This window comes from Cololabis saira, chromosome 8 (genome assembly GCF_033807715.1).
Source record: "Cololabis saira isolate AMF1-May2022 chromosome 8, fColSai1.1, whole genome shotgun sequence".
In the NCBI taxonomy this organism is placed as follows: domain Eukaryota; kingdom Metazoa; phylum Chordata; class Actinopteri; order Beloniformes; family Belonidae; genus Cololabis; species Cololabis saira.
Window position 1 is genome coordinate 13,349,342 of NC_084594.1, and position 25,714 is coordinate 13,375,055.

General features: G+C 38.0%; 2 protein-coding genes across 4 annotated transcripts in view; both read left to right on the forward strand.

Moving 5' to 3' along the window:
* The window catches only part of cers5 (ceramide synthase 5), a 28,898-nt gene extending 15,880 nt beyond the window's left edge, over nucleotides 1–13,018 (forward strand). Inside the window, exons 4-11 of one of the 3 annotated variants that reach the window (XM_061726811.1) lie at nucleotides 76–133; nucleotides 242–292; nucleotides 2,109–2,201; nucleotides 7,227–7,355; nucleotides 8,358–8,464; nucleotides 10,579–10,735; nucleotides 11,347–11,482; nucleotides 12,179–12,313. In XM_061726811.1, the coding sequence (XP_061582795.1) occupies nucleotides 76–133; nucleotides 242–292; nucleotides 2,109–2,201; nucleotides 7,227–7,355; nucleotides 8,358–8,464; nucleotides 10,579–10,735; nucleotides 11,347–11,457 (706 nt within the window). In that variant the 3' untranslated portion in view covers nucleotides 11,458–11,482; nucleotides 12,179–12,313. Of the gene's footprint in view, nucleotides 1–75; nucleotides 134–241; nucleotides 293–2,108; nucleotides 2,202–7,226; nucleotides 7,356–8,357; nucleotides 8,465–10,578; nucleotides 10,736–11,346; nucleotides 12,148–12,178 lie in introns of those variants that run through there. The other 2 variants (XM_061726810.1, XM_061726809.1) reach the window with 2 other exon arrangements.
* Nucleotides 13,019–20,603: 7,585 nt separating this feature from the next.
* On the forward strand, nucleotides 20,604–24,468 carry LOC133449112 (pre-miRNA 5'-monophosphate methyltransferase; the record flags this gene model as incomplete). Its single annotated transcript, XM_061728245.1, has 2 exons — nucleotides 20,604–20,819; nucleotides 22,983–24,468. Coding segments are annotated over 2 exons (759 nt in total), but the record flags the coding sequence as incomplete, so codon positions are not given.
* Between the last annotated feature and the right edge of the window lie 1,246 nt (nucleotides 24,469–25,714).

Genomic DNA, 25,714 nt, shown 5'->3' on the forward strand with positions numbered 1-25,714 from the left:
TGTATGATTGATTTATTTTTATGCAATTTTCTTTTAGACAATTTAAATAATTTGTATTTTTTTCCTCTTCTACAGGTGGAGATTTTCATTTTATGTGGGTATATTTACCTATGGATTTCAGTTTCTGTGGCAGGTGAGCACACCAGCTGAGGACAACAGTGACCTAATTGTTATAAATAAAATGAAAACCTTACTCAGTTAATGTTTCTATTGTTTTTTTGTTTGTTTTTCTTGTTTTCAGTCCCCTTGGATGTGGGATACACGGCATTGTTGGTACGGTTACCCTTATCAGGTATTATTCAGCCTTTATTCTTCCTGTACACTGTCTAACGACTACAACTACAATCTTACAACCATCAGTGTCAAAACCTCATCATTTATTGGACTCTAATCAAGTGTTAGTAGTTAAAGAAGTTAAAGAAGAGGGCAGATTTATCCCCCAAATAAAAAGCCACACATCTCCTATTATGTTCACTGCTGTGCATGATTGTGTACTAAAGAGAAACACGTTCATTGCATTATACCAAATTTGTGATTTGTTTGTTGTCACTGAATGTTCTTTTTCTCTTTTTTAAATTATTATTATCATGTAGAACACTTTGGTCTTCTTTTATTAAGAAGCCATGCGACAATATGACTTCTGCTGCAAAACACTTTTAGAATAACAAAATTGGAAAAGTTCAATATAAATGCAGCCTTTTTAATTTATAGTTGGACTGAATGATATTACTTTCCACAGGTGCAAAGACGAAACTGCACTGTTAACCATGCACAAACACGCAACCAGTGTTGATTTCTTTTCCTTTTTTTCCCCTTTTTTCATTTCATCACACACCATATGTCCAGTAGAGTCCAGTAGCAGAGTATGACAGCAGAATTATTGACTGTATCTGTTGACCTTTTGCCGCTGCCAGTTCTTGAAAACATGATAATTCATACAGAGAGCAGGCGACAAGATGAAGATGGTGTGTATACACACTATTATAATTAGGGCTGGGTGATATGGACCAAAAGTCATACTGTATCTCGATATTTTCTAGCTGAATGACGATACTCGATATATATTGATATTTTTTCTGTGCCTTAATTGGGGTTTCCCCCAAAGCATTATAGCATAGCATCTCTGTTAGCTTCATTTTTTTCTGAGGCAAACCCTTAAAAAAACAGTCAGTTTTAATACAAAGCCTCGTGCCAAATGTCACACAGGTTCCTTTATTAACAGAGGTCTGCACAATATCAAAATGTATAAAACAAATGAAATAAAAAATAAACTGCCTGCATATATAGAATAAAAATGCTTCTTGAATAAAATAAAACAAATATCCCTTTCCTGCATAACAATTAAATTAAAATACACTGTGCAATTAATACAATGTAGACAGTAACAGGCAGACTTTTCCACTGAGGTTGACAGTTGTGCAAATAACAAAACATTTGGGCAAATCTCAAATAAAACATTCAAGTCAATTTGTCACAAAATAAGCTATATCAAAATCATAAAATATATATATATTTTTTTTAAATCTATATAAACAATATTGTCTCGTACCGTATCGCGTTTGAAAATATATCGATATATATTAAAATCTCGATATATCGCCCAGCCCTAATTATAATTGTAAAAAAGAGTAGCTCTGATATTCATTTCTGATGTTTAAATGACCGTTAAGATTGGGTATTATAAGAATAGAAAATACAAGATCTGTGATTGCGATAAATCAGTGTTTTTATTCGTTTTTTTGTAATAATCACTTCATTCATTTATTCATTTAGGAAATATACTACTCTCATGTAGGGATTTATAATCCTCATACGCTACAATGTGCATCAAATCTACTACGATTGTGTGTTTCTCATCTTGACGGTGGTGTAGCTTAAATACCAGACGCAGTTTCACGCATGAAACAAAAGATAATGGAAACATGTCCCACTGCATTTCTGTAGTAAAATTGTGCGTGATGATGGTTTTGTGTTTCAGCAGTCAGGGGCACTCGTCTGTCATTTTTCTATGTTCATTCATTAAGGTTTTTAAGTTATGCCCTATACATTTAACAAGGAATAAAGTACTAGTTTGAATCAAATCGCTTTTTCCTCGCTTGTCTCTCCAGGCCATGACTCCAGGTCTTTATTACTACTATGTGACTGAGCTGGCCTTCTACTGGTCTCTTATGTTCTCCCAGTTCACCGACATAAAGAGGAAGGTGAGTGTAACTCTGGCTCAGTGTCTGCAACGTTAGATCACACTAGATATTATACAGCGGCCACTCCTCGTCAGACATTAGTCAATACGTCTATTGTTCCTCATTTGGCCATGTGGCAGTGATGTTATCTTTTTCAGCTGACTGCACATAACTCGGAGAAAATTCAGTATAAACGTGATTTGTGAACTGCTTCGTTATAAGCTCTTGCACTTGTTTTGATTCAGAAAGGATTTTCTTTTTGTTTTTCCCCCCCTTTTCCAAGGGGGACGGGTGCAGCGCTGAGGTTTCTCAGGCTGTGAACGCTCAGTACTTGCAGCTCCAGGGCAAACAGTGTCATGTGATTGCAGGATGGAGCAGGCCTAAGTTCGTTACAGATACAGAAATTCCACAAAGAATACCAGAGCTGGAGTTAGGGAAAGCTGCCCTCAATTGACTTGAGAAGTTTTACGTAGCACATACCTGGAATGGGATATTTGTTTTAGTTTGGCAGCTTGGTTTGTTTTGATATTTAGTTCACCTAGTTTGTTTAGTGTCCGATGATCAGAAGAGGCAGACAAAGTATCCGCTCAACTGATTTCTTCAGTAGATCCGTTTCTCTGCCTTTCCTGAGACCTGTCGGAAAGATCCAGCCTGGCAGATGCTGCACTTTGTGTCTGGAGATGGAAATTCAGCGTTTATTTACTATTCAAAAATCAGGGGGGATTTAAAAGGAACTCTGACTGACTTGTAGACCGTAAGATGTTCTAATTAACGGATACTGAAAACAAAAATACTTTTTTAATATACTATGATCTAGGGATGGGCGGTATGGACTAAAAAAATGTATTCCGATAATTTCTGGCATTTATAACGATAACGATAAAAATGACGATAAAAAAAATACCAATTCAACTCCACCTTTGTAACTATAAATCTATCACCACATTCAGTCTTTGGAGCCCCCAAAACACTGCTCTAAAAGAATACTAAATACTACTAAACTACACCAATTACATTGAATTAATAAAAACCAATTAAATGAGTTACCCCTGTACTGCAAAACTGTTATAACTCAAGCTCTTAGATCCGCCATGTTTGTTACACAAACACATCATCAACGGGAATTTATCCTTCTTTCTCTCTTTCTGGCTCATTTCTTTCTTTCTTTCTTTCTTTCTTTCTTTCTTTCTTTCTTTCTTTCTTTCTTTCTTTCTTTCTTTCTTTCTTTCTTTCTTTCTTTCTTTCTTTCTTTCTTTCTTTCTTTCTTTCATTCTGGCTCATTTCTTTCTTTCTTTCTGGCTCATTTCTTTCTTTCTTTCTGGCTCATTTCTTTCTTTCTTTCTTTCTGGCTCATTTCTTTCTTTCTTTCTGGCTCATTTCTTTCTCTCTTTCTGGCTCATTTCTTTCTTTCTTTCTTTCTGGCTCATTTCTTTCTTTCTTTCTGGCTCATTTCTTTCTCTCTTTCTGGCTCATTTCTTTCTTTCTTTCTTTCTGGCTCATTTCTTTCTTTCTTTCTGGCTCATTTCTTTCTTTCTTTCTTTCTGGCTCATTTCTTTCTTTCTGGCTCATTTCTTTCTTTCTTTCTGGCTCATTTCTTTCTCTCTTTCTGGCTCATTTCTTTCTTTCTTTCTTTCTTTCTTTCATTCTGGCTCATTTCTTTCTTTCTTTCTTTCTTTCTTTCTGGCTCATTTCTTTCTTTCTTTCTGGCTCATTTCTTTCTTTCTTTCTGGCTCATTTCTTTCTCTCTTTCTGGCTCATTTCTTTCTTTCTTTCTTTCTGGCTCATTTCTTTCTTTCTTTCTTTCTGGCTCATTTCTTTCTTTCTTTCTGGCTCATTCCTTTCTTTCTTTCTTTCTGGCTCATTTCCTTCCTTCCTTCTTTCTTTCTTTCTTTCTTTCTTTCTTTCTTTCTTTCTTTCTTTCTTTCTTTCTTTCTTTCTTTCCTTCCTTCCTTCCTTCCTTCCTTCCTTCCTTCCTTCCTTCCTTCCTTCCTTCCTTCCTTCCTTCCTTCCTTCCTTCCTTCCTTCCTTCCTTCCTTCCTTCCTTCCTTCCTTCCTTCCTTCACGTACGTTGTGCCTCGATTTAACGCAGAACCATAAATCAGCTTTACACAAAAACGTCATCAACGGGAATTTATCGTTTTTACCGCGAAAATGACAAATTCTTACCGTGGGGAATTTTTTTGACGGTATATCGTGAACGGTAAAATATCGCGTATTCCTACTATGAACCACTGAATGTCACCATTTGTATAATATTACAACTATTATGAGCCAGCAGCTATTCTGTCATCATGGCTCCCCTTGTCTGTTTGCTGCCAAATTTTAACTGAAGCTAACTTGAAAATCTTCATGAGTGGCATTGTAAAGTATTTGTAACTAAATGTCATGGCTGTTATTGTATCCTACTTTGTTTTGTATGTATCACTGCTTGGCAGGGGAGCTTTCTAAAAGGCTAAACACAAATAGCAGCTGGTAGTAATGCAGTCCACTGTATTACTCCTGACATGATAAACCCAAAAGGCCTGGTGGTCGGGTTTGTGTTAGCCGTGCTCAAACAGCAAACGCTGCCACCGTCTCTCACCAAACCTTCACTTGTGATTGGTTCGTTTGATTTAATTGATTGACTGTCAGACACTTTTCTTGCCTTAAAAACCATAACAAAGTTCAAACAAAGACATTATATTTAGACTGGACATATTATTGACATGTTATGGCCTTATAGTTTTCTTCTCAAGCAGCGGTTAAGATACTTATATCCAACACTGGAAGGTATTCAAAAAAGTGTTCAGTTCTTGCCTTTACAGCCAGAAATTATCTGCTATTAACAATAAACCAAAGGCTCTTGTGAATTAAGTTAATTTTTGAAGTCACTTAGTGTGCGCCTTAGCTAGTTAGCTGCCTTAGCTAGTTAGCTGCCAAGCAGTCAAAAGCAGCAGAGGTTTAGCTGTTTGTACCAGTTTGATCCTCATACACAAGACAAAAAGCAATGACTTGCTAATCTTCTAAGAAATGTTATTCTTGGATTGAAAAGTTCCTTTATTTCACAATGACAGTTTCATATTTTACATAACCACATGATCACAATCATCACCTGATCACAAAATGCTAAACCATCTGCTTTGTTTCACACGCAAATCATACAGCATTTTGATGTAAACAAGTATAGGGGACTATGAATGGGATGGGTTTTATTTGTATGGTCAAAACATGGACACTTTTAGGTCCCGTAAATCATATCTTAAAATAAAACAACCAGTTTTAATATAAGAAGCCATGTAGTGAACTCCCGGACTTGCTGCGTGCACCTTCCTCCTCCATGCAGATGTAAACTTGTGACCACTGAGGCAGATTATTGCATAAGGAAACAGACGACTGTCTTTGCATTTCTCTTGAAATCCCTTACCGGGCATGAATCCTGAAGCCCTGTGGAGCTCATTAGGCCTTTGCATGATGACACCGCAGCTCTGAGTTAGAACAAGGAAAACATCATGTCAGAAGTGTTAACACAGCACGATCCACCCATGTAATCCATGATTACATGATTACATGTGATCCATGTTATTTAGAACCCTGGACTCTAATTTTATTGATTTAAAAGGTTTATCGGGGTGTGTTTATACTGGTGTTAAAATAGTCAAATAAGTTGTTTAGTCAAAAAGTAATTTTATTTGTATCACATATTTCATACAAATTCATACCCAAAGTCAATTCAGAAGTGTTTTACTACTACTATTATTATTATTATTATTATTATTATTATTATTATTATTATTATTATTATAATTATTATAATTATTATATTATATTATATTATATTATATTATATTATATTATATTATATTATATTATATTATATTATATTATATTATATTATATTAAAGACAAAAAGTACGGAAAATTTTACTTAAATATATTTTTTTTTTAAAAAGGAAATGCTTAATAATATTTGACAGAGTTTCTTAATATATTCCAAGATGTGTATTTGCAGCTTTATATAGCATTCATAGTTAACATGTGAGAACAGGCGAGAGGGAGGGGTTCACCCTGGTTAGGCCGCCAGTCTATCATATAGACAGACAACCATGCACACTCGCACGCACACCTACGGGCAATTTCAAGCCACTAATTAAGCTAGGATGCATGTTTTTGGACGGTGGGAGGAACCCGGAGGGAGCCACGCACGGGGAGAACATGCAAACTCCACACAGACAGACTCCGGGCGTGCCCAGGAGTCAAACCAGGAACCTTCTTGCTGCGAGGCACCAGTACTAACCACTAAGCCACCGTGCTGCCATCATAGGACACAAACCTTTTTATTTCCTGGTAAACAAACGAAAAGGGTTAAGAGGTTCAATCAGAGCTTAAAAAAGGAATAATAATGCAGTTTTTACAGAGAGTGTTGTTGCTGAAATGTCTGACGTGTGGAATGATGTAATATTATATCACCCCCAATCTCATCGGTCCAATGCAGTTTGATTTTTAAAATGCGGCTGTGGTACTGTACATGTGGCATTGTTAATTTTAGACGTCATTTCTTTAAATGTATTAGCATTTTCTGTGGTGTTCCTTTTTCAAAGAGACAAACCTTTAAGTTTGTTTTTTTTTTTCTCTACCGTGACTATGCATCTGCTTCATTTTGGATTTTATAGCAAACAGTTAGTATTGTCACTGTATAATTAAAGTACCAAATCTTTATTATTAATCATCAGTCAAGGCTCTTTTTTAAATAGCTAAAACAATTCTGTGATACAACTAAAAGAGGAAACTTGTTCTCTATGACTGTGTTTAAACACAGGATTACTTACTTATTTATTTAGTGTGTTACCATTCAGATGTGTACTACTGGGAACTCTGTAGAAGGTAGAGCAGAGGCTCTAATATAGGTTAACACACTATTAATCATTATAAAATATAAGATATAAGATAAAGGCAGCGATATGAGAACCAGATTTGATGTCAGTTCAAATGTTTGACGAGACGTTTCAGTTTGGAGTCCAGGAAAGGATTTGTCGTTCATGTGTACATGTTATCCCTTTTTATTTTTAGGATTTCCTGATCATGTTCATCCATCACCTGGCAACGGTGGGCCTTATCAGCTTTTCTTACGTCAACAACATGGCGCGAGTGGGAAGCCTTGTGCTATGTGTCCACGATGCCTCAGATTTCCTGCTAGAGGTCAGTGATGACAAAAAAAACCCAAAACAATCATCTATTTCACCGAAATCTCATGGTGCAGAATATAACATCCTGGGAAGTGCAGTGAATGGATCTGGAATGTGTTTTATGTGACTGTACTTCATTTTACCTGCTGCTGTTAACAGACTTAATATCTAATGACTTAATATCTTTTAAACCAATTGCTGTTCTAATATAGACTTACACTTTATCTGACTCTTTTTTTCTTGTCTTCACTCTTAATGTACATATACAAATACACATAATATACAGGACTGTCTCAGAAAATTAGAATATTGTGATTTTCTGTAATGCAATTACAAAAACAAAAATGTTATACATTCTGGATTCATTACAAATCAACTGAAATATTGCAAGCCTTTTATTATTTTAATATTGCTGATCATGGCTTACAGCTTAAGAAAACTCAAATATCCTATCTCAAAAAATTAGAATATTCTGGGAATCTTAATCTTAAGCTGTAAGCCATAATCAGCAATATTAAAATAATAAAAGGCTTGCAATATATCAGTTGATTTGTAATGAATCCAGAATGTATGACATTTTTGTTTTTTTAATTGCATTACAGAAAATAAAGAACTTTATCACAATATTCTAATTTTCTGAGACAGTCCTGTATATTAGAAGAGGGATATTCACTCATGTGGCCGTTCTGAATAATGTATGACTTGAAACCAAAACAATTTGTTTCCACTGTCTGGCACATGAGAAACTGATCAAAAGTTGTAATTTATATGCTGAAAAAAGTAACATAAATAGTTGTAGAAGTGATAGATGCAGAGACTTGACTGTCAGTTTAGTCATTTCCTTTCATGCTCAGCATCCTTTTAGCTTACATCAGCTGCTGTTGTGAATAATGAAGCTAAATTGATTTCTGCCTTGTGCTTCCTCTTGTCTGAAATCCTAGCTCGTTGGGTATAAGACTTTGTGGAGCTTGCCTTTCAAGCTTTTCATGATATTTTATTTCTGTTTTGGGGACAGGCAGCTAAGCTGGCAAACTACGCCAAATACCAGCGCTTGTGTGACTTCCTCTTCATTGTGTTCAGTGTGGCGTTCTTTACCACACGACTTGTTATATTTCCAATATGGTGAGTACCGTTTGACATCTGCAACCTCTGAATGAATAATTCAACCACCCTGTCCTGATACATAGCTTTACTAGATTGATGTGGTGTTTGTGTTTCTGTGGATGATTTAAAATTATGTAGCTAAAAAAAGCTGCTTTTTGCAGATGTTAAATTAAGAGTAACATTTGTTACGTTTTTAAAAATGGCTGAAGATTACTTATGAAACCAGTTCATAAATCACATGAGATAACCTGTCCGACTCTGTGACAGCCCTGACATCTCTTCTGACCTTTAAGAGTATGAAGGCATTAAGATGATGAACAAAGGCCTGGAAGTATCAGCTCGGCGTCCGGAGGGAGAGACAAAAGGGGACCTATCATTGGCGACAGTAACCTGAGCAGCTATATTCAGTGTCTTGGTGTGGATGAAAGATAAAGCTAGTGTTGCTGGTGAAGCTGTGTGGGGTGAAATCCAAACCCATGCAGGGGGAGAACGGTCCATTCACAACCTTGCGTCACTCAGCTGGATTTAAAAGAAGACGTGACCTTCAGCTCTTCTGACATTACAGTAAATCTATGTTACACGGTTATGTGGTTCCCATTAGATTGAGATTATCCGTAGTTCCATAACTATTTTATTTATAACTTTATTTATAAGATTTTTCAATATTTTTTAAGACCAACAACCCTACATATATCCCACCCTCCCCAGTTCCCACATACAAAGAAGATAATAGCAGAAAAACATAATATGTAAACAAGAAAAAAAATGTAATAAATAATAAGAAAATAAGAAAAAAAAAAAATAAAGTACACAAATAAAATAACATTAGTAATAATAACAACAATAATGATATTAAAATAAATAAATAGATGAATAACACATGGACGGTAAAGGGTTACACATTAGTCCAAACATTTGTTAGTAGTACAAATGAGGGTTTCCACAAATCCGAGTAACACTGTAAACATTACAAAAATAATACTAAGCTACATCATCGAAAGACAGCGTAAGGACAAATTCTAAGAAAGGGGACCAGGCCTTTATAAACTTTTGGCGAGATTTGAATCTGTTGTATCTGAGCTTTTCTAAAGGTATAAAAGATATCACATCTTTGACCCATTCCGTGAATGTTGGGGGTTTGTCAGATTTCCAATTGCAAGGCAAGGCAAGGCAAGGCAAGGCAAATTTATTTATATAGCACAATTCAACACAAGGTAATTCAAAGTGCTTTACATTGACATTAAAAGCGGCAAGACATAATAACAAATGGGTAAGAATAAGAAAAGAAGTAAAATAATAAAAAGCACAAGCTGTTAAAAAAAAATAAGGGCAGTAGAGTACAGCAGGTTTAATTTAAGAGTACGCTTCAGTAAATGGTAATGTTTTTAGGCCTGATTTAAAGGAGCTGACAGTTGGAGCAGACCTCAGGTCTACAGGAAGTTTGTTCCACCGGTGAGGAGCAGAATAACTGAACGCTGCCTCACCTTGCTTGGTTCTGGTTCTTGGGAACCACAACAAACCAGATCCAGATGAACCTCAGGGGTCTGGGAGCTTCATAGGAACTAACAGATCAACCATGTATTTTGGTCCAAGACCATTCAGTGCTTTGTAGACCAGCAGTAAGATTTTAAACTCTATCCTTTGACTCACTGGAAGCCAGTGTAGCGATTTCATGACTGGTGTAATGTGGTCCAGTTTCCTGGTGTTTGTAAGGACTCTGTTTGTGCGGAGGATAAGTCTCCGGGCTATGAGAGAAGAAAATGCAATAAAATTGGCTTGAGGAGAGGTAACTGGTGCATCATCCGTAGGAACTCCAAATATAGCAGTCATAGGGTTGGGTTCAATAATTATACGAAAAACGGTCGAGAAAGCATCGAAAATATTCTTCCAAAATGACGTCAGAGACGGGCAACCCCAGAACATATGTCCAACAGAGGCAGGCTCCAGGAGACATCTTATACAAGTAAGGTCAACATCAGGATAAATTTCAGATAGTCTTTCTACCATAACACTATTTTGATGAGACCGAGTGTAATAGCAGATTATTTCCTTTGGCCCTCCACATGAGGTGAGACAAAGCTGTAATATGACGTATCCTCATGATATTCCCGCTTGCCTCCATGTTTTTGCAGGATCCTGAACTCCACTATGTTTGAGAGCTGGGACATAGTTGGACCGTTTCCATCGTGGTGGGTCTTCAACGGTTTGCTGCTCGTCCTCCAAGTCCTGCACGTCATCTGGTCCTACCTCATATCCCGTATAGCTATCAAAGCCATGCTGCGAGGCAAGGTAGGTCGCTGGACCATTAGTAAGGCCTGATGTGCAGTGTTGATGGAGAATTTTCATCAACCCCAATCAGTCTACTTAGTTTTTTTTTTCTAATCATTTTTGGTGGAATCTGTGGGTACATACAAGAAAATTTCTCTACAATTTCACTTCCTTACATCTGACACAAACAGAGCTATAAACTTTCTTTGCAGTATGTTGTGTTGCATCCTGAGAAGTGTGATTTACTTTGGTTTATTCATTTCAGGATCACTTTAGCCAGAATTTAGCTTACATTTGTGTACATTTTCCATTATTGGAATTCATTTAAAGTTTGAATATTCTTCCTAGTGATTGATGCTTTTCGTTTTTCTTTTATGTTCATCAAAAATGTCTGTTTGCGTTAACAACACAACAGAGTTGAGGACTGTTCAGGACCTTTTCCAGCAGCTCCCAGCAGTAATGGAGATCACAAGACAATAATTTGTGATCCCAAAAAGGCCCCGTATGACTTTGGTCCCAGAATGTTTATTGACATATACATCACAAGAACACGCAGATATTTCTTTGTGTGTGTGTGTTTGCAACCTCTCCACATTTTTCCTGTCTGACCTTGACTCTCTTTCTTTCTGCAGATGCAGTTTATTTCATCTCCCTCCAGAATGAGTGGGAGATCGTTTCTTTCTGTCTATCTTTATCCCATGAGTCCTCCTCCGCTGCTCTCTTGCTTGTCTTCGTCTGCTTGAAACCTTACCTTCTTTGTGTGTGGCTGTAAGTTTCTTTTTCATTCCCTCTGCTGTTCTTTTTTCGCAAACCTCAGTTTCATCTGTCCTCATCGTTTACATCAGGACTCGGTAGTCTCTCTGGATTTCATTCAAACAGCTGCTGCGGTAGATCAGCGCTTCGATTTAACCCCACGCATAGTGAGCAGCGGTAGGGGCGGAGTTGAGTAGCTGAGTAATAGTGTCGTGAATGTTGGGTATGTTCAAATGTTTCTCATTAAGCAGGGGTGTGCTGAAGCTGCGCTCGTCATAAATGATTATCTAACTGAATGCAGAAGAGAAATTCAATGGGAAAATACTTACTAATACTAAAAGACAGACACAAGGAAACAAAAACAAGTCTGACAACATGTCAGACAAGTAAGAAAAACTTGTATAAGCTCTTTCCAGTAAACTACTTGAGAAATGATCAGACCGCAACCTTTAGTGTCTTCTAATGTCGCTTGTGGCGTTCCCTGAACAGCTGCCGGGCAAGATAGAGACATTTGATAAACTTTCCGGGGGAATCTGTCTTTAGTACATGTGTAAACCCCGTCAATTGGGGTTATATATGTGATCCTAGTGTTCAAACTGTTGGTGCATCTGTCTAAAAAAAAAAAAAAAAGAACATTAGGTCATAATTTTCTATTGAAAAAACGTATTTCAGAGTTGTTACAAATACAAAATCTTCTCCTCCGTCTTTCAGGTATGCAATGATGTCCGCAGTGACATAGAGAGCAGCTCAGAAGAAGAGTCTGAAGCAGCTACAGATGGACTCAAGACTTCCCCTCTTACCCTGAAGGGAGAAAACGGCACCAACGGTCACTGTGCTGCCGTCAAAGCCCGAACACTGAACCACAGCAGCTGATGACGCACACATGGAGTCAGGATTCCCTGGAGTTTCCCCCCCCCGGAGACACTGTGACGCGCAAGGCTCACTCCCTACACTTACTACACTGACGAGCAGATTTATATGTTTGTGAACTAAAGACGGACACTGACGCTGTTGGCTGTGGAGAGTCGTGACATGTAAAAGCTGAAATGACGTGGAACTCATTTACAGCATGTGATTTTCAATTGCCTTACTTTCAAATGTTGGGATTTATCTTGAGCTGCAGACGTTGAGCGGTTTCAATGTTCTCTCCCAGTTTTATTGGTCAGATGAACTTGATTTTGTTATTTTTTTGTTGTTGTTGTGAAGGGTTGACTCACACTTGACTGCACAGAGCAAAAATGTCATAGCAGGTATTAAACATATTTATGATAAAATAATTGAGCTTTATCAGCTACTAAAAGCAGGAACACCTGCTCTATGACTAAAAAACAAGTTAACAGGCCTTTGCAATTTATTGTGAATTGACCCTTTAACAACATTGTCTGGCACAACGTTGTGACTTGTTTTACTGTTTTTACTACTTTTGAGACCAAATGTTTGTGAATTGTTTTGTCACTTTTTACAGAGGAATCCAGGTATGAGGACCATTGAAAATGTTTGTTGTGGTATCCCTTGAGTGCCTTGGTTAAAAAATAAAAAAGTATTTTCAAATATATTGTGTCTCTTCTGGAAATCCTGCAAAGAACTATTACTTTGTAGATGAAGGCATTTTAATATAATACAACAGAAACAATTACAGTCATTTCACTGGTGAAACTGCCATTCAATGTGGATTTGACAAAAGCCACTGATGCACATTATGTTCCAGCAGGATTCGGCCTCTTCGTTATTCAGTTAAAGTGAGCGGAATGGGAAACGTCCGCATCTATACAAAAAAGGTGGTCAGTCCATGTGACATCAGTCTTTGATGACTTCAGGATCCTGGTTCTCTGCAGCAATTTTCAGCTGTTTTTGCTTATCCATGTATCGGTACGCTCGCAACACACACAGGTAACCTCCGTACCCCGTCAGCAGCATCATCGAGGCAGAGAAAGCCCGATATCCGATGTCAGCCAGACGCTTTCCTGACACCATGGTGATGACCCTAACGGAAACAGAAGCAGGAGGTCAGAGTGAGTTCAGCATCCATCTAGTCTAAAGAAGCAAAGTTTATTCGAATACTAAATACTAATGGACAATAAGACTTAGATTTGAGATGATTATTTTGGGGGATTTTCTCACAATATCATGACATTGCTACCACCATCATTATTATTATTATTGTATAGGTCTTGTCATTTATCTAGCAGTTGTGGTTACTCATTGTTTAACAGATAGGTTGCGCTCATTAATGCAGATATAGCTATCCGACCATATAAACACTACATAAGCAATTATTTTTATAATGGATAATGCTAATAATATCTACAGGACTGTCTCACAAAATTAGAATATTGTGATAAAGTCCTTTTTTTTCTGTAATGCAAAAATGTCATACATTCTGGATTCATTACAAATCAACTGAAATATTGCAAGCCTTTTATTATTTTAATATTGCTGATTATGGCTTACAGCTTAAGAAAACTCAAATTAGAATATAGAATATTCTGGGAATCTTAATCTTAAATTCAATTCAATTCAATTCAATTTTATTTATATAGCGTCTAATACAACAGAGTTGTCTCTAGACGCTTTACAGAGACCCATACCCAGAACATGACCCCCGAGCAGTTATTACATAAACAATGGCAGGTAAAAACTCCCCTAGTGGGAGAAAAACCTTAAGCCAAACAGTGGCAAGGAAAAACTCCCCTTTAGGAGGGAAGAAACCTTGAGCAGGACCAGGCTCATCAGGGGGGACCCTCCTGCCGAGGGCCAGACTGGTCTAAATTGTAAGCCATAATCAGCAATATTAAAATAATAAAAGGCTTGCAATATTTCAGTTGATTTGTAATGAATCCAGAATGTATGACATTTTTGTTTTTTTAATTGCATTACAGAAAATAAAGAACTTTATCACAATATTTTAATTTTCTGAGACAGTCCTGTAAATAAGCCAAATAAAGTTTGCTTGTAGCAACTTTTTACTAAAAAAATAAAAACTTGTACAATGCTATTAACCAAGGTCAACGTAAAAGTTAACACTGAATTATAACTAATTGTTGAAAACTCTTAACTTCTAGGAGTAATGAAAGTATTTTTCCACTAATAAAAGTGTCACTAACAATATAATGATAATTAAATACAAATAAAGGTATCACTAATAATTGAAATAACTACATAAACTATATGAAAAGGTAACGATGGACAGCATCTTAGCGATAATCCCCCTTGGGACATACAAAATTAACGTATGATGATATTTTTAGATCACAAAGACTAAATAATTAAGTTAGATTTTCAACTTGGGGCGTGTCTGAGGCGTCACCTTCAGGTCATAATTTATATGGATGGTCTGCCAAAGAAGGTTGTGGCAGGGTGGAGAGGTTGATGGGACACGCGCACCTGTGTCCCATCCACCTGAGTGGCTGCCGCACTCCACCCTGCCTGCCTTATAAGGCAGAGCTGGACAGCAGCAAAGGGGTCGGAGGAGCTGCTGCTGGCATGAGGTGCTTGTGCACTGTGTTGGTGAAACGGCTAAATAAAAAGGGTTCTGCACTAAGCTCCGTGTCTCTCCATCCTGTCGGTCGGGCCCGTGGCACACTCACCGTGCTACAAAGGTATCCAAGATGGTGAACATAATTCTCATTTTGGGTAAATATCATATACATAAAAATAAATGGAAAAACAGCAAACCCTCCATAGTATGCTTTAAAAACGAAATAAAAAAATGATATAACATCTATAAAAGGTACTATCAAAAGAAAATCAGTCTATACATGATTTATATGAAACCTCGTTAAAGTCTCTTGCTCTTTAATTTACAAATTTTGCTACGCTTAAACACTTGTTGAAATGTCAACCCCTGTGATTATTTTATTTTGTGATTATTTATTTAATCTAGAAGATTATCTTGGAAAAAAATGTATAGATTTACATATTTGCTTGTGTGTTGTGAACTTATGTTTCAGTTGCAAACTAATGTTTCCTCAAAGGAATTTTGTACTTTTGAAATGTTGAATAAAGTTTTTAAAAAAAAGTGTCTGAGGCGTCACGTGACGACTGTAGCGCGGAAGTGAAGAAGGAAAACGTAATTTTTCTTATTTTAACAACTGAATCGTCTCAAGAGCAAACATATATCCTCCGTTGAATAACACGAAACCCCAGATAACTGGGAGTCATAGTTAAGACTTCCAAATCATTTTCTATGAACTTTAACCCAAAATGACCGGATAACAGCAGACGCAGGGGGTTTTATACAGAAATACCTGAACTAAATTACATGAAAACACATTATAACGAGCAAATATGCTATTTATTTCATGCCTGGACACGAAAAGACACATGTGCAGTGTCTAAAAGCATCAGGTGAGCTAAATAACAGATATTCTGTCATGAAAGCGCAAAAGTCTGTCAAAACTGACTTCAGACATGTTTGTATCATCTCACCTTTTCTCACTCCGTGCAGCAACAAAAGAAGACTGCAGTTTCTTGTTTGGATCAAAAACTGTGAAATGTCAATGTCAACACAGCAGCATGCAGATCCGCTAACTGCGATTTCGTAAGCTACGGAAGCTCGGAGGGGACGAGCTCTGATGTGATGCTGTTGGAGCAAACAGCGCCACCTGCTGACCCGGAGGTTTTACGTCATGTAATGTGGATGTATATTCCAATAAAGGTTAGGATAAATGATAACACGGCTCTGAAGTTTGACTTTTTGCATCATTACAATACTTATAGGCAACTAGTCATCATATCTCCTGCTCTCTGAAACACATGTTAATGCTCAATAGTACACATATATGGTTCTTTAATATATTTGCATTATACTAAGATGCATTCATTTTCAATGGCTTTTTCCCCCCTTACATTACTTTTACTTTTATACTTTAAGTAGTTTTGAAACCAGTACTTTTATACTTTTACTTGAGTAATAAACTTGAGTTGATACTTCAACTTCTACAGGAGTATTTTTAAACTCTAGTATCTATACTTCTACCTGAGTAATGAATGTGAATACTTTTGACACCTCTGATTAATTTATTCCAAAACTCATCTTGTAAAGTAAGTGGTTACATTTTTTTTGTTGCTCTCCAGATGAAAAACACCTTGAAGGAGTGGCTTTTGTTCAGTCTTTTGTTTTCCTTTGGAAAAACATACATGAATGACACAAGGCACTTTTATTCAAGGAATTTTGTAACATTTCATAATGCTGTACTCATTGTTAGTGTACGAGCCAATAAAAGGCAGAGTGGTTTAAGTTCCTAAAACATTTAAGACTTGGCAAATTTGCACAATAATTCAAGAATCAGTAAAAATAGAAACAAAATCTTTGCTTTTTTTGCGGATGACGTTCCACCTCCATTTTTATTGACTCCGGATCAAATGTTTTTCTTAACGCGACTGCCGCCATGTTTCCACCCGGAGTCTAAAGAAGACGCACACACCTCCATGGCGACCACCACGTGTCTGGAGCAGGCCCCCAGTCTCGCGCTCAGCAGGCACGCCGATTTTTTCCAGTGGTCAGCCGCGGTACTGCAACAAAAAATCCCATGGGGCCCAGAAAGCTTTTTTCCCATAGACCGCAATAGTAAAAGAGAAGCCTGTAAAACTGTTCACAGGACACCTCCAGCTGTAATCACCGGCAATTACTAATCTTTGTATTCTATATTTTTAAGTCATGGACTTTATATCCGTCAAAAATGTTTTATAACGGCCAGAAAAGTCAAAGAAAAGTCTCTTTCTGGGCGTGACGTCACGGCTTTGTCCGTGCACTCGCAAAGCGCGGTCGTGTGTGTCTCGGGAACGAGCATGGCTGAAACTAAGCCGTTCGGCGGAATAATCACTCAGAAAAGTGGAAAACACGGCTCAAAGGTGTGTTTTTGTTTGGTCACATCGATTTAGTTTAACTTTATGATAGTTAAAGTCTGTTATTAGTCTCTTGTCAGCTTTCGTTTTTAACCCTCTGATGCACAACATGGGTCAAAAGTGACCCGACTGAGATTTTATGTTCTTTATATTTGTAATGGATAAGTTTTATCTTTTGGTCTTCCAGGTATTTCTCTGCAGAGCATGCGTTTCATGCGCCGGCATAGGAAGGTCAACCTACATCTGGAGCTGCTGATCCAGTTTTACTCTGCACTTGCCTGATTGTCCTGTTTGGTTCAGCCACCAAACAGGACAATCACAGTGTATGTATGTGTATGTATATATATATATATATATATATATATATACACACACACACACACATATATATGTATGTATGTATGTATGTATGTGTATATATATATATATATATATATATATATATATATATACACACACTTGTGTGAATTGTGTAATTAATTTGCTTTTTTTTTGTTTGTTCTTCCCCCCCAAGTTCTACGCTTAACCCATAACCCATTGTATTTGCTTAATACAAATCTGATATTTGCTGTATTTGTATCTGTATTTGCTTAATACAAATACAAAAATGTATTTAAATGAAAGAAATGCTCATCAAGGAGTTGTTTGTGTTGATATTTAAAACAATGACTAGATATGCTTTTAAGAAACACTTGCAAGCGGTCTCTTAATTTTTTTTTTCCATGACAAAAGACATTGGGTTTATAATAAAACCTCAGTAAACGAGGGGGAGCTGCTCTGATCAGTGTTGAGCAGCAGCTGAGCAGGAGACCCTCTGTCATTCATTGAGCTGGAGCTGCGCGCTATGGCACAGAGCTCAGGTGGGACGCTCAGGTCACACTCGGTCTAAACGCCCTGACCAGGGGGATCACAGACGGAGTGAAGGCAGCGGTGACCACTCTCAGAATCAGAATAAGAACTGTTTTTATTGCCAAGAGCAGTAAAGGTCAGTTTACAGCACAAGGAACTTGTCTTGATGTAAGGTGCAAACATAAAGGTACCGGTAAAAAAAATACTTTAAAGAGAAGTATAAAAATAGAATTAAGAATTAAAATAAAATACCTCCCCCCCCGCATAAATACACATAAAATAATAGAACAAAGAGGCTAAGTTATCGTGAAAAATGTTGTAGTGCGGTGACTGCCAATAGATTTGGGGTTATTTAGGGGGAGCTGGGCCATTGTTCAACAGGCTGACTGCAGAGGGGAAGACAGACACTACTTGTGGCGTGAAGTCCTGGGCCCTCATTTATCAACCATGCGTATGCACAGATCTGTGCGTAAAGCGTGTGCGAGCATTCCCACGCAAAGTAAGGTATTTATCAACATGTATCTGTGCGCAGAAACACGTGTAAATATACGCACAGCTCCGACCATGCGTACACACAAAACCTAGTGGTAGAACAGTGAAACTACAAATAGAACCCATTAAAAGAGTCTCAAACTTTACATGTGAAGTTTGAGATCGCTGAACTGTGACTGAACGGGGAACATGTGCACATGTTCCCCGTTTCCTCCAATTTCTCCATAAGTAATTCAGACATTTTGAATAATTGGTGTGAAAAGCTATAAAAGACAGCTTTGGCAGGACGACCTGAAAAGAAAATACAAGTACCATGGCTTATCTTGCACTGTTGGAGGATTTAGAGACCGTGCGCTCCGCAAAAACACGCTCCGCAGAGAGCGCGTTTTCAAAGAGCGCGCTGATCTGTTGATCAGTGAGAGCACGGAGCGGCTTCTCAGCAGGTACCGCTTCCCCAAAAAAGTTCTGATGGATCTATGCTGTGATTTACAACTCCGTCACATCCAGCTCCTGCGGGATGTTTGTCCACCGGAACATTTCAGAGAGAGATTGGAGACATGCGGCATTTCGCAAAATCATGCCGGCAGTGTTGGATGCAATAATTTCTCTGGCCCTAATTTACACCCAGTTTCCATAAACACATCACCAACAAGCCCAAATTAAACGAGGATTTCACGCCATCGCCGGATTCCCAAACATAATTGGAGCTATAGATTGCACCCACATTGCCATAAAAGCACCATCACACAATGAATTTAGTTACGTGAACATGAAAGGATTTCATTCAATCAATGCACAAATAATCTGCGATGCAACTATGTCTCTGTTGCCCGTCGTTGCCCGGTGGCCTGGAGGAACGCAACACTCCTTTTATTCTGCAGAACAGCTCGGTTGTTTGCACCTGTTTGCAGAGATGGGAGGCTACAGCCGATCACCCGCTCAGCAGAGTGAAAGCATGCTGCAGTTTGGTCTTGTCTCTGGCTGTAGCTGCAGCACACACACCACACTGTCAACACATTGCATTGCCAATTTGCACCAAACAGAAATGTTTAATAGCAAGAATAATAATGGTTTGTCATTCTTGTACTTAAACATTTCCGTTGTAGCCAACGGTTTATGGTTTGTGAAAATAAGATATCAGGCAGGAATAACACTTAATGTGAGCCCAGAAGCTGTAAAAGAATCAGAGAAAATGCAAAGTTAATTACGCCTAACATTCGGACTGCACGATCATTAATAGACAAAAAGATTTACCCAAAGGTATATAGATAAATAGCATATGACAGCTTGTGTTATTGTGGGGAATCCCATGTGTTTTTTTGTTTGTTTGTTTTTATAAAGATGACTCGTTTTATCCTTACTCAAAAAAATAAAACTCCACAAATTAACCACATTTAAACATAATATTTGACATATTTAAACATAATACTTGACAAAACTTGTAATACAAAATATATTTGTCTTAATGTAAGTAATAAACTTGGGAAGTTTCATGGTGATACCTGCTATTTACATTTTTACCCTATTTTAGCCTATTAACCTGGGGTGTCTCATCTTAAATAAAAATGACTCGTTTTATCTTTAATTAAAAAAAACACACAAATGAACCATGTATAGTCTATAACCATGACTTTGAGAACAGCATCGGTTGATTTGCCCAATAAATCCCTAATTTCATTGTGTACATCTATCATTACCGGTCTGAAGGACTCATGAGCGCGCAGCGCTTGTCCAGAGCGCGCAGCGCTCGTTCACATTGCCCCGGGGCATGATGGGAGGCCCCAGAGCATCATGGGAGGTGACTCAACTGCGCATGCTCTATGGGCCCGTGTACCAGGAAGTAAACCAGGAAGTCAGAAATTTTTTCGGCGGATGCGCTGGGTGAGCAAACTCCATTGAAATGAATGGGCGGCCATTTTCGATCCTGTATCCAGTTATATAATACATCCATGGTCTGGAGCTGGAGTCCCGAGACGCTGCAGATGCAGATGAGGCGAGCAACGAGCCCGGATCTGCTCTGTACGGCAACTTTATAAACTACTACACCTTTAACCCCCCGGAAAACCGCCTGAGTCTGATTCCAGCTACTCTCCTGAAAGATCTGGGTTACAGCGACCGTGGAGATGAAGACACACTCATCCTGGATGTGGGATGTAACTCGGGGGTGTGTGTTTCCACCATACCTGTCAGGTTTTGGATTTAAAAATACGGGACATTTTCCGCCGCTGTCCCACCAGCCCAACCGAGGTCCATTATTACATTTTAGGACAGATTTACGAGAAATCCAAAATAACTACCTGTCAACCACTTACAAACTACAATTATGTGCACAATCTGATGAGCCAACCTTTGTTGACACTGAAAGCTGAGGACATTCCTATAATAGAGCCTAAATGAAAACACGAAAGTGAATTATTTATTTTAAGTTTTTTCAGTTTATATACACATTGATTGTCTTCAAGTTAAACATTTACATTTTCTTTTAATTTGTCATTTTCATGTGTCTATCTTAGGACTGGGTATCAATTCAATTGTCAAGATTCGATTCCGATTCTTAATATTCAGAATCGATTATCATGATCCGATTCGATATTGATTTGGCTTAGTGTTATATAAAATGTTTTTTGAGCTGTTGCCTGAATTATATGACTGTAAAATAACTGAAATAATAATTTCACAATAATTATTGTGAAATAACTAAGAAATAAATAACTCAAACAGGCCTTTCAATATCCATTTAAAGTGCAAAAAAGAAAGAAATTGCAACAGTTCATGCAGTAAACAAATCATTTTAGCTTATCTAATTTATTCTGTCACCACGCACACATATTGCCATGAAGCACCTGGCATTTTTCAGAAGTGTCATGACAAACTGTGTCCGACTACTGGGATTAAAGATCACCTGGCGAAAATGATGAAAAAAAAAATCGATCTTTAGACATAAGAATCGATTTTTAGGAATTAATATGAGAATCGATTTAGAATCGGAAAATCGATTTTTTTCAACACAGGCCTAGTCTATCTGCTGCTGCTGACGGACACCGGTCCTTCGCCTGCGAGAGACACTAAAAACACAAATGTTTCAGGACGCGTAAATGAGCCCCATCCTGCTCCTCTTTACGAAAGTAAACTCGGTTTCCCATTTTTAGAGATATTTACACGAAGTCTTCGCTTTTTGGGCAGAAATGTCTTCTCTCTCGTTACATCCATCCATCTCTGATTTGTTTTTCCGAGTTCGCTCCCGTTGTTGCCACTAACCTCGCAAGAATGGCCACCCAGGGTACAGCAGCTGGCAGTTCTCGCGAGATTGGTGACAATTCAGTTTGCCGTTTAAAAATTATTATATTATAAAACTAGAAATCTACGGGAAAATACAAAATACTAATACGGGAGGACCGTGGGGAAGAGGGGTAAAATACGGTAGTTTCCCGGCAAAGACGGGAGACTTGACAGGTCTGGTCAGCACACTTGTGGGACTAAGATAAGATCCTTTATTTCTCCCTCAATGGGGAAACTCACATTGTTCAGCAGCAGTTATTAGTTATTAGTACTTATTAGTATTAACACATACATGCAGGGGAGGGGTAAAAAAAAAAGTAAAAAATATATATAATTACGGAATATACACAATATATAGAATATAAACTACTTTTAATACAAAATTATCCTTTATATAAAAATTAAAGAAAAAAAATCTGTAACACACACCTTTTATAAAACACTAACCCTGAGCTTCAGATACCTTAATGACATATCAAATGCAGTGGAAAACGGAGAGAGAAAAAAAAACTTTCTTAAATTCTTTTTTTTTTATTTGATTTATTTCATTTTTGTACATGTAAAAAAAAAAAACAACACTTCAAGAGAAGTTTAAGAAAACAAAAAGAATTTCATCCTTTAACGCTTTATCTTAATTTACATGTGCAAAAAAGGAGTAGGAAGTAGTGTAAACTTATTTAATCCTGCCCCCATTCACTAATCATTTAACCCGTATTTATAAATACCCACACACTGTACTCACACTGCTTAATATTATTATTATTATTATTATTATTATTATATACTGTAATTATACTCACACACATATATATATATATATATATATATATATATATATATATATATATATATATATATATATATATACATACACATAGTTGAATATTTCTATATATTTGTACACACATGCTCATATAAATAAATATTTATATAAATATACTTATTTACACTATACTGTCTCTATTAACTGCATCTGCTCTATATCTATGTATATAACTACTTACCTTACTCTTTGACCTTTAATGGTTTTGTTTTTCTTAACCACCAGGAGCTGAGTGTCGCCCTCTACCAGCATCTGCTGCCGGAGTCGGAGGATCCCCATCGGAGCAAGGTTCACCTGCTGGGCTTTGACCTGGATGAAGCTCTCATCCAGCGGGCGCAGCGCAGCAACCCTCTGGGTGGATGCATCACCTTCATCCCCCTGGACGTCACCAGAGACACCGGCCGGCTGCGGGACTACCTGCGGCGGCGGGGAAGCCCCCACTTCCACCTGTGCGTGTGTCTGGCGGTGACCATGTGGGTGCACCTGCACCACGGGGACTCGGGGCTGCTGCAGCTGCTGACGGACCTGGCCTCCATTAGCCGACACCTGCTGCTGGAGGCGCAGCCCTGGAGCTGCTACCGCTCCGCGGCACGGAGGCTCCGGCGGCTCGGCCGCTCCGACTTCGAGCACTTCAAGACTCTGCAGATCCGCGGGGACATGGCGGAGCAGGCGAGGGAGCACCTGGAGAAAAGCTGCCACATGGAGCTCGTCCAGACCTTCGGCAGCACCGTGTGGGATCGGAAGTTGCTGCTGTTCAGAAGGAGGTGACGGTTTTAAGGACGGTGTGTTTTTGTTGGGCCAAGGAACTGCAGGAGGACGGCACAACGAAAGTAGAGCGGAATCGATTAGTGCAGGGGTCGGCAACCTGCAGCTCTAGAGCCGCAGTAGTCTTTAGCGCCGCCCTAGTGGCTCCCTTGAGCTTTTTCAAAAATGTTTGACCTTTTTTTTCTTTTTTGTTTCTTTTTTCCTTTTTTTCTCTTTTTTTCTTCCTTTTTCCTTTCCTTTTAAATCTCGACATTTCGACTTTTTTCTCAACATTTCGACTTTTTTCTCAACATTTCGACTTTTTTCTCAACATTTCGACTTTTTTCTCAACATTTCGACTTTTTTCTCAACATTTCGACTTTTTTCTCGAAATTTTGACTTTTTTCTCGAAATTTTGACTTTTTTCTCGAAATTTTGACTTTTTTCTCGAAATTTTGACTTTTCTCGACATTTGACTTTTTTCTCGACATTTTGACTTTTTTTCTCGACATTTGACTTTTTCCTCAACATTTCGACTTTTTTCTCAAAGTGCATAATGAAAAAAAAATCTTCCCCCAGTTATAACTAACATGCAGCAGGTGTTGCCTTCATTCTAAGGCTTATACAAGACTTAATTTTTTGCGGCTCCAGACATTTGTTTTTTGTGTTTTTGGTCCAATATGGCTCTTTCAACATTTTGGGTTGCCAACCTCTGGATTAGTGTGAATAGGATTAATCTTCTTATGTGAATATTTGCTGAAATAATAAACCCAGAACTAGTGTACCAGACACCCTTATTTTGCAAAGACCGAATTTATTTATAAAAAAAAAAAGCATTATAGATTAGATTATATATTGAAATGCTTATATATGCTTTAAGTTTTACCAAACTTGGTATTAAACATTAGTATATATGCAGACAAAAAAATTTTTTTTTTTACGATAATACTTAAGTGATATTGTGAAATTGATCCCAATAAAATTACTTTTTCAGTTATATATCGCCATCTTGTGGAATGTTATTTTATGAGTTATAGTTTTCCCCACTTTACAATAGTGTTGACTGTTGTCCCCCAGAACTTTGTATGGGCTTTTGGTATGTTCTCCCATAATGCAAAGAGTTGGATGGCTACTTGATATACATCTCGTGCAGGTTGCTGTTCATTAGCGGGTTGGTGGGCTTTCTGCTCATCAGTGAAATTTTTCCATATCTCACGCAGTCCCTCTCCCCCTGTTAGCAATAATACAGCTCGCTTTTGTGCAACATTTACTCAACAACTCCTGATGCTACGATGTATATTTCAAGCTCACTCTTCCACATTTCCCATCGTTGATGTAAAGTTTCCGGCTCGCCAACAGTGTCTAATGGTTTTGGGGGCGTGAGCCCACCAAGCGGGACAGCTTGAGCCATCTTTACTTTTGATGTCAAACGAGGCTTCTAACAGGTTCTGTAAGCAGTAACTGTGCACGCTCAATTTTGAATATCAAATAATTTTGAATATCGTTTTGGCATCACAAAGAAAACGTGTTTCACTTCCCTGAGAGAGTGTCTTTGAATTTCCAGTGAAGCTCCGGAATTGTAGCTCCGACGGTTGCACAATATCACTGCCGTGTCGGGACTTGCAGCTTTGTTTTGTTTTGTTTTTTTGCTTTTTTTTGCTTAGGGTCCGTCAACAGCTGAGAGGGCTCTTTAATTCCGTCCTTCTATGCTGTCGGACACATCCTCGTCGCCAGTTGTGGTGTGTTAGGAATCACACACACAAAGTAATATCCGTTTGTTGAACTTAAATTAAAAAACACCTTCAACGTGGTACACATACAGGTTCACTGTAGCTGTCTCTCTAACACAGTAGCTCGTTAAAAATCTTGCGTGAGTCTAATCTCGCGATAGGTTGCTTTTATTATGAGAACACTACAGTGGATAGAGCTCATGTTAAACTAAAACACTCACTAAAACAAAATGTAATGTCTAACACCACTTACATACTGGTGTTCTCTAACATTTATGTAAAAGCAGCCCACTAATGGCCCTTTTCCACTTGTACCTATTCAGTTCGCTTCTACTCGCCACGCCACCGTCCTGCGCTTTTCCACTACGGGCCGAGGCGGGTGGAGCCGTGCCAAGCAGATACGTTTTCTGCGCACGCTTAGAACCTGCCGAGGTTCTAAGCGTGCCGAGCCGGCCCTGGATCTGATGTCATCTCTCTACACGC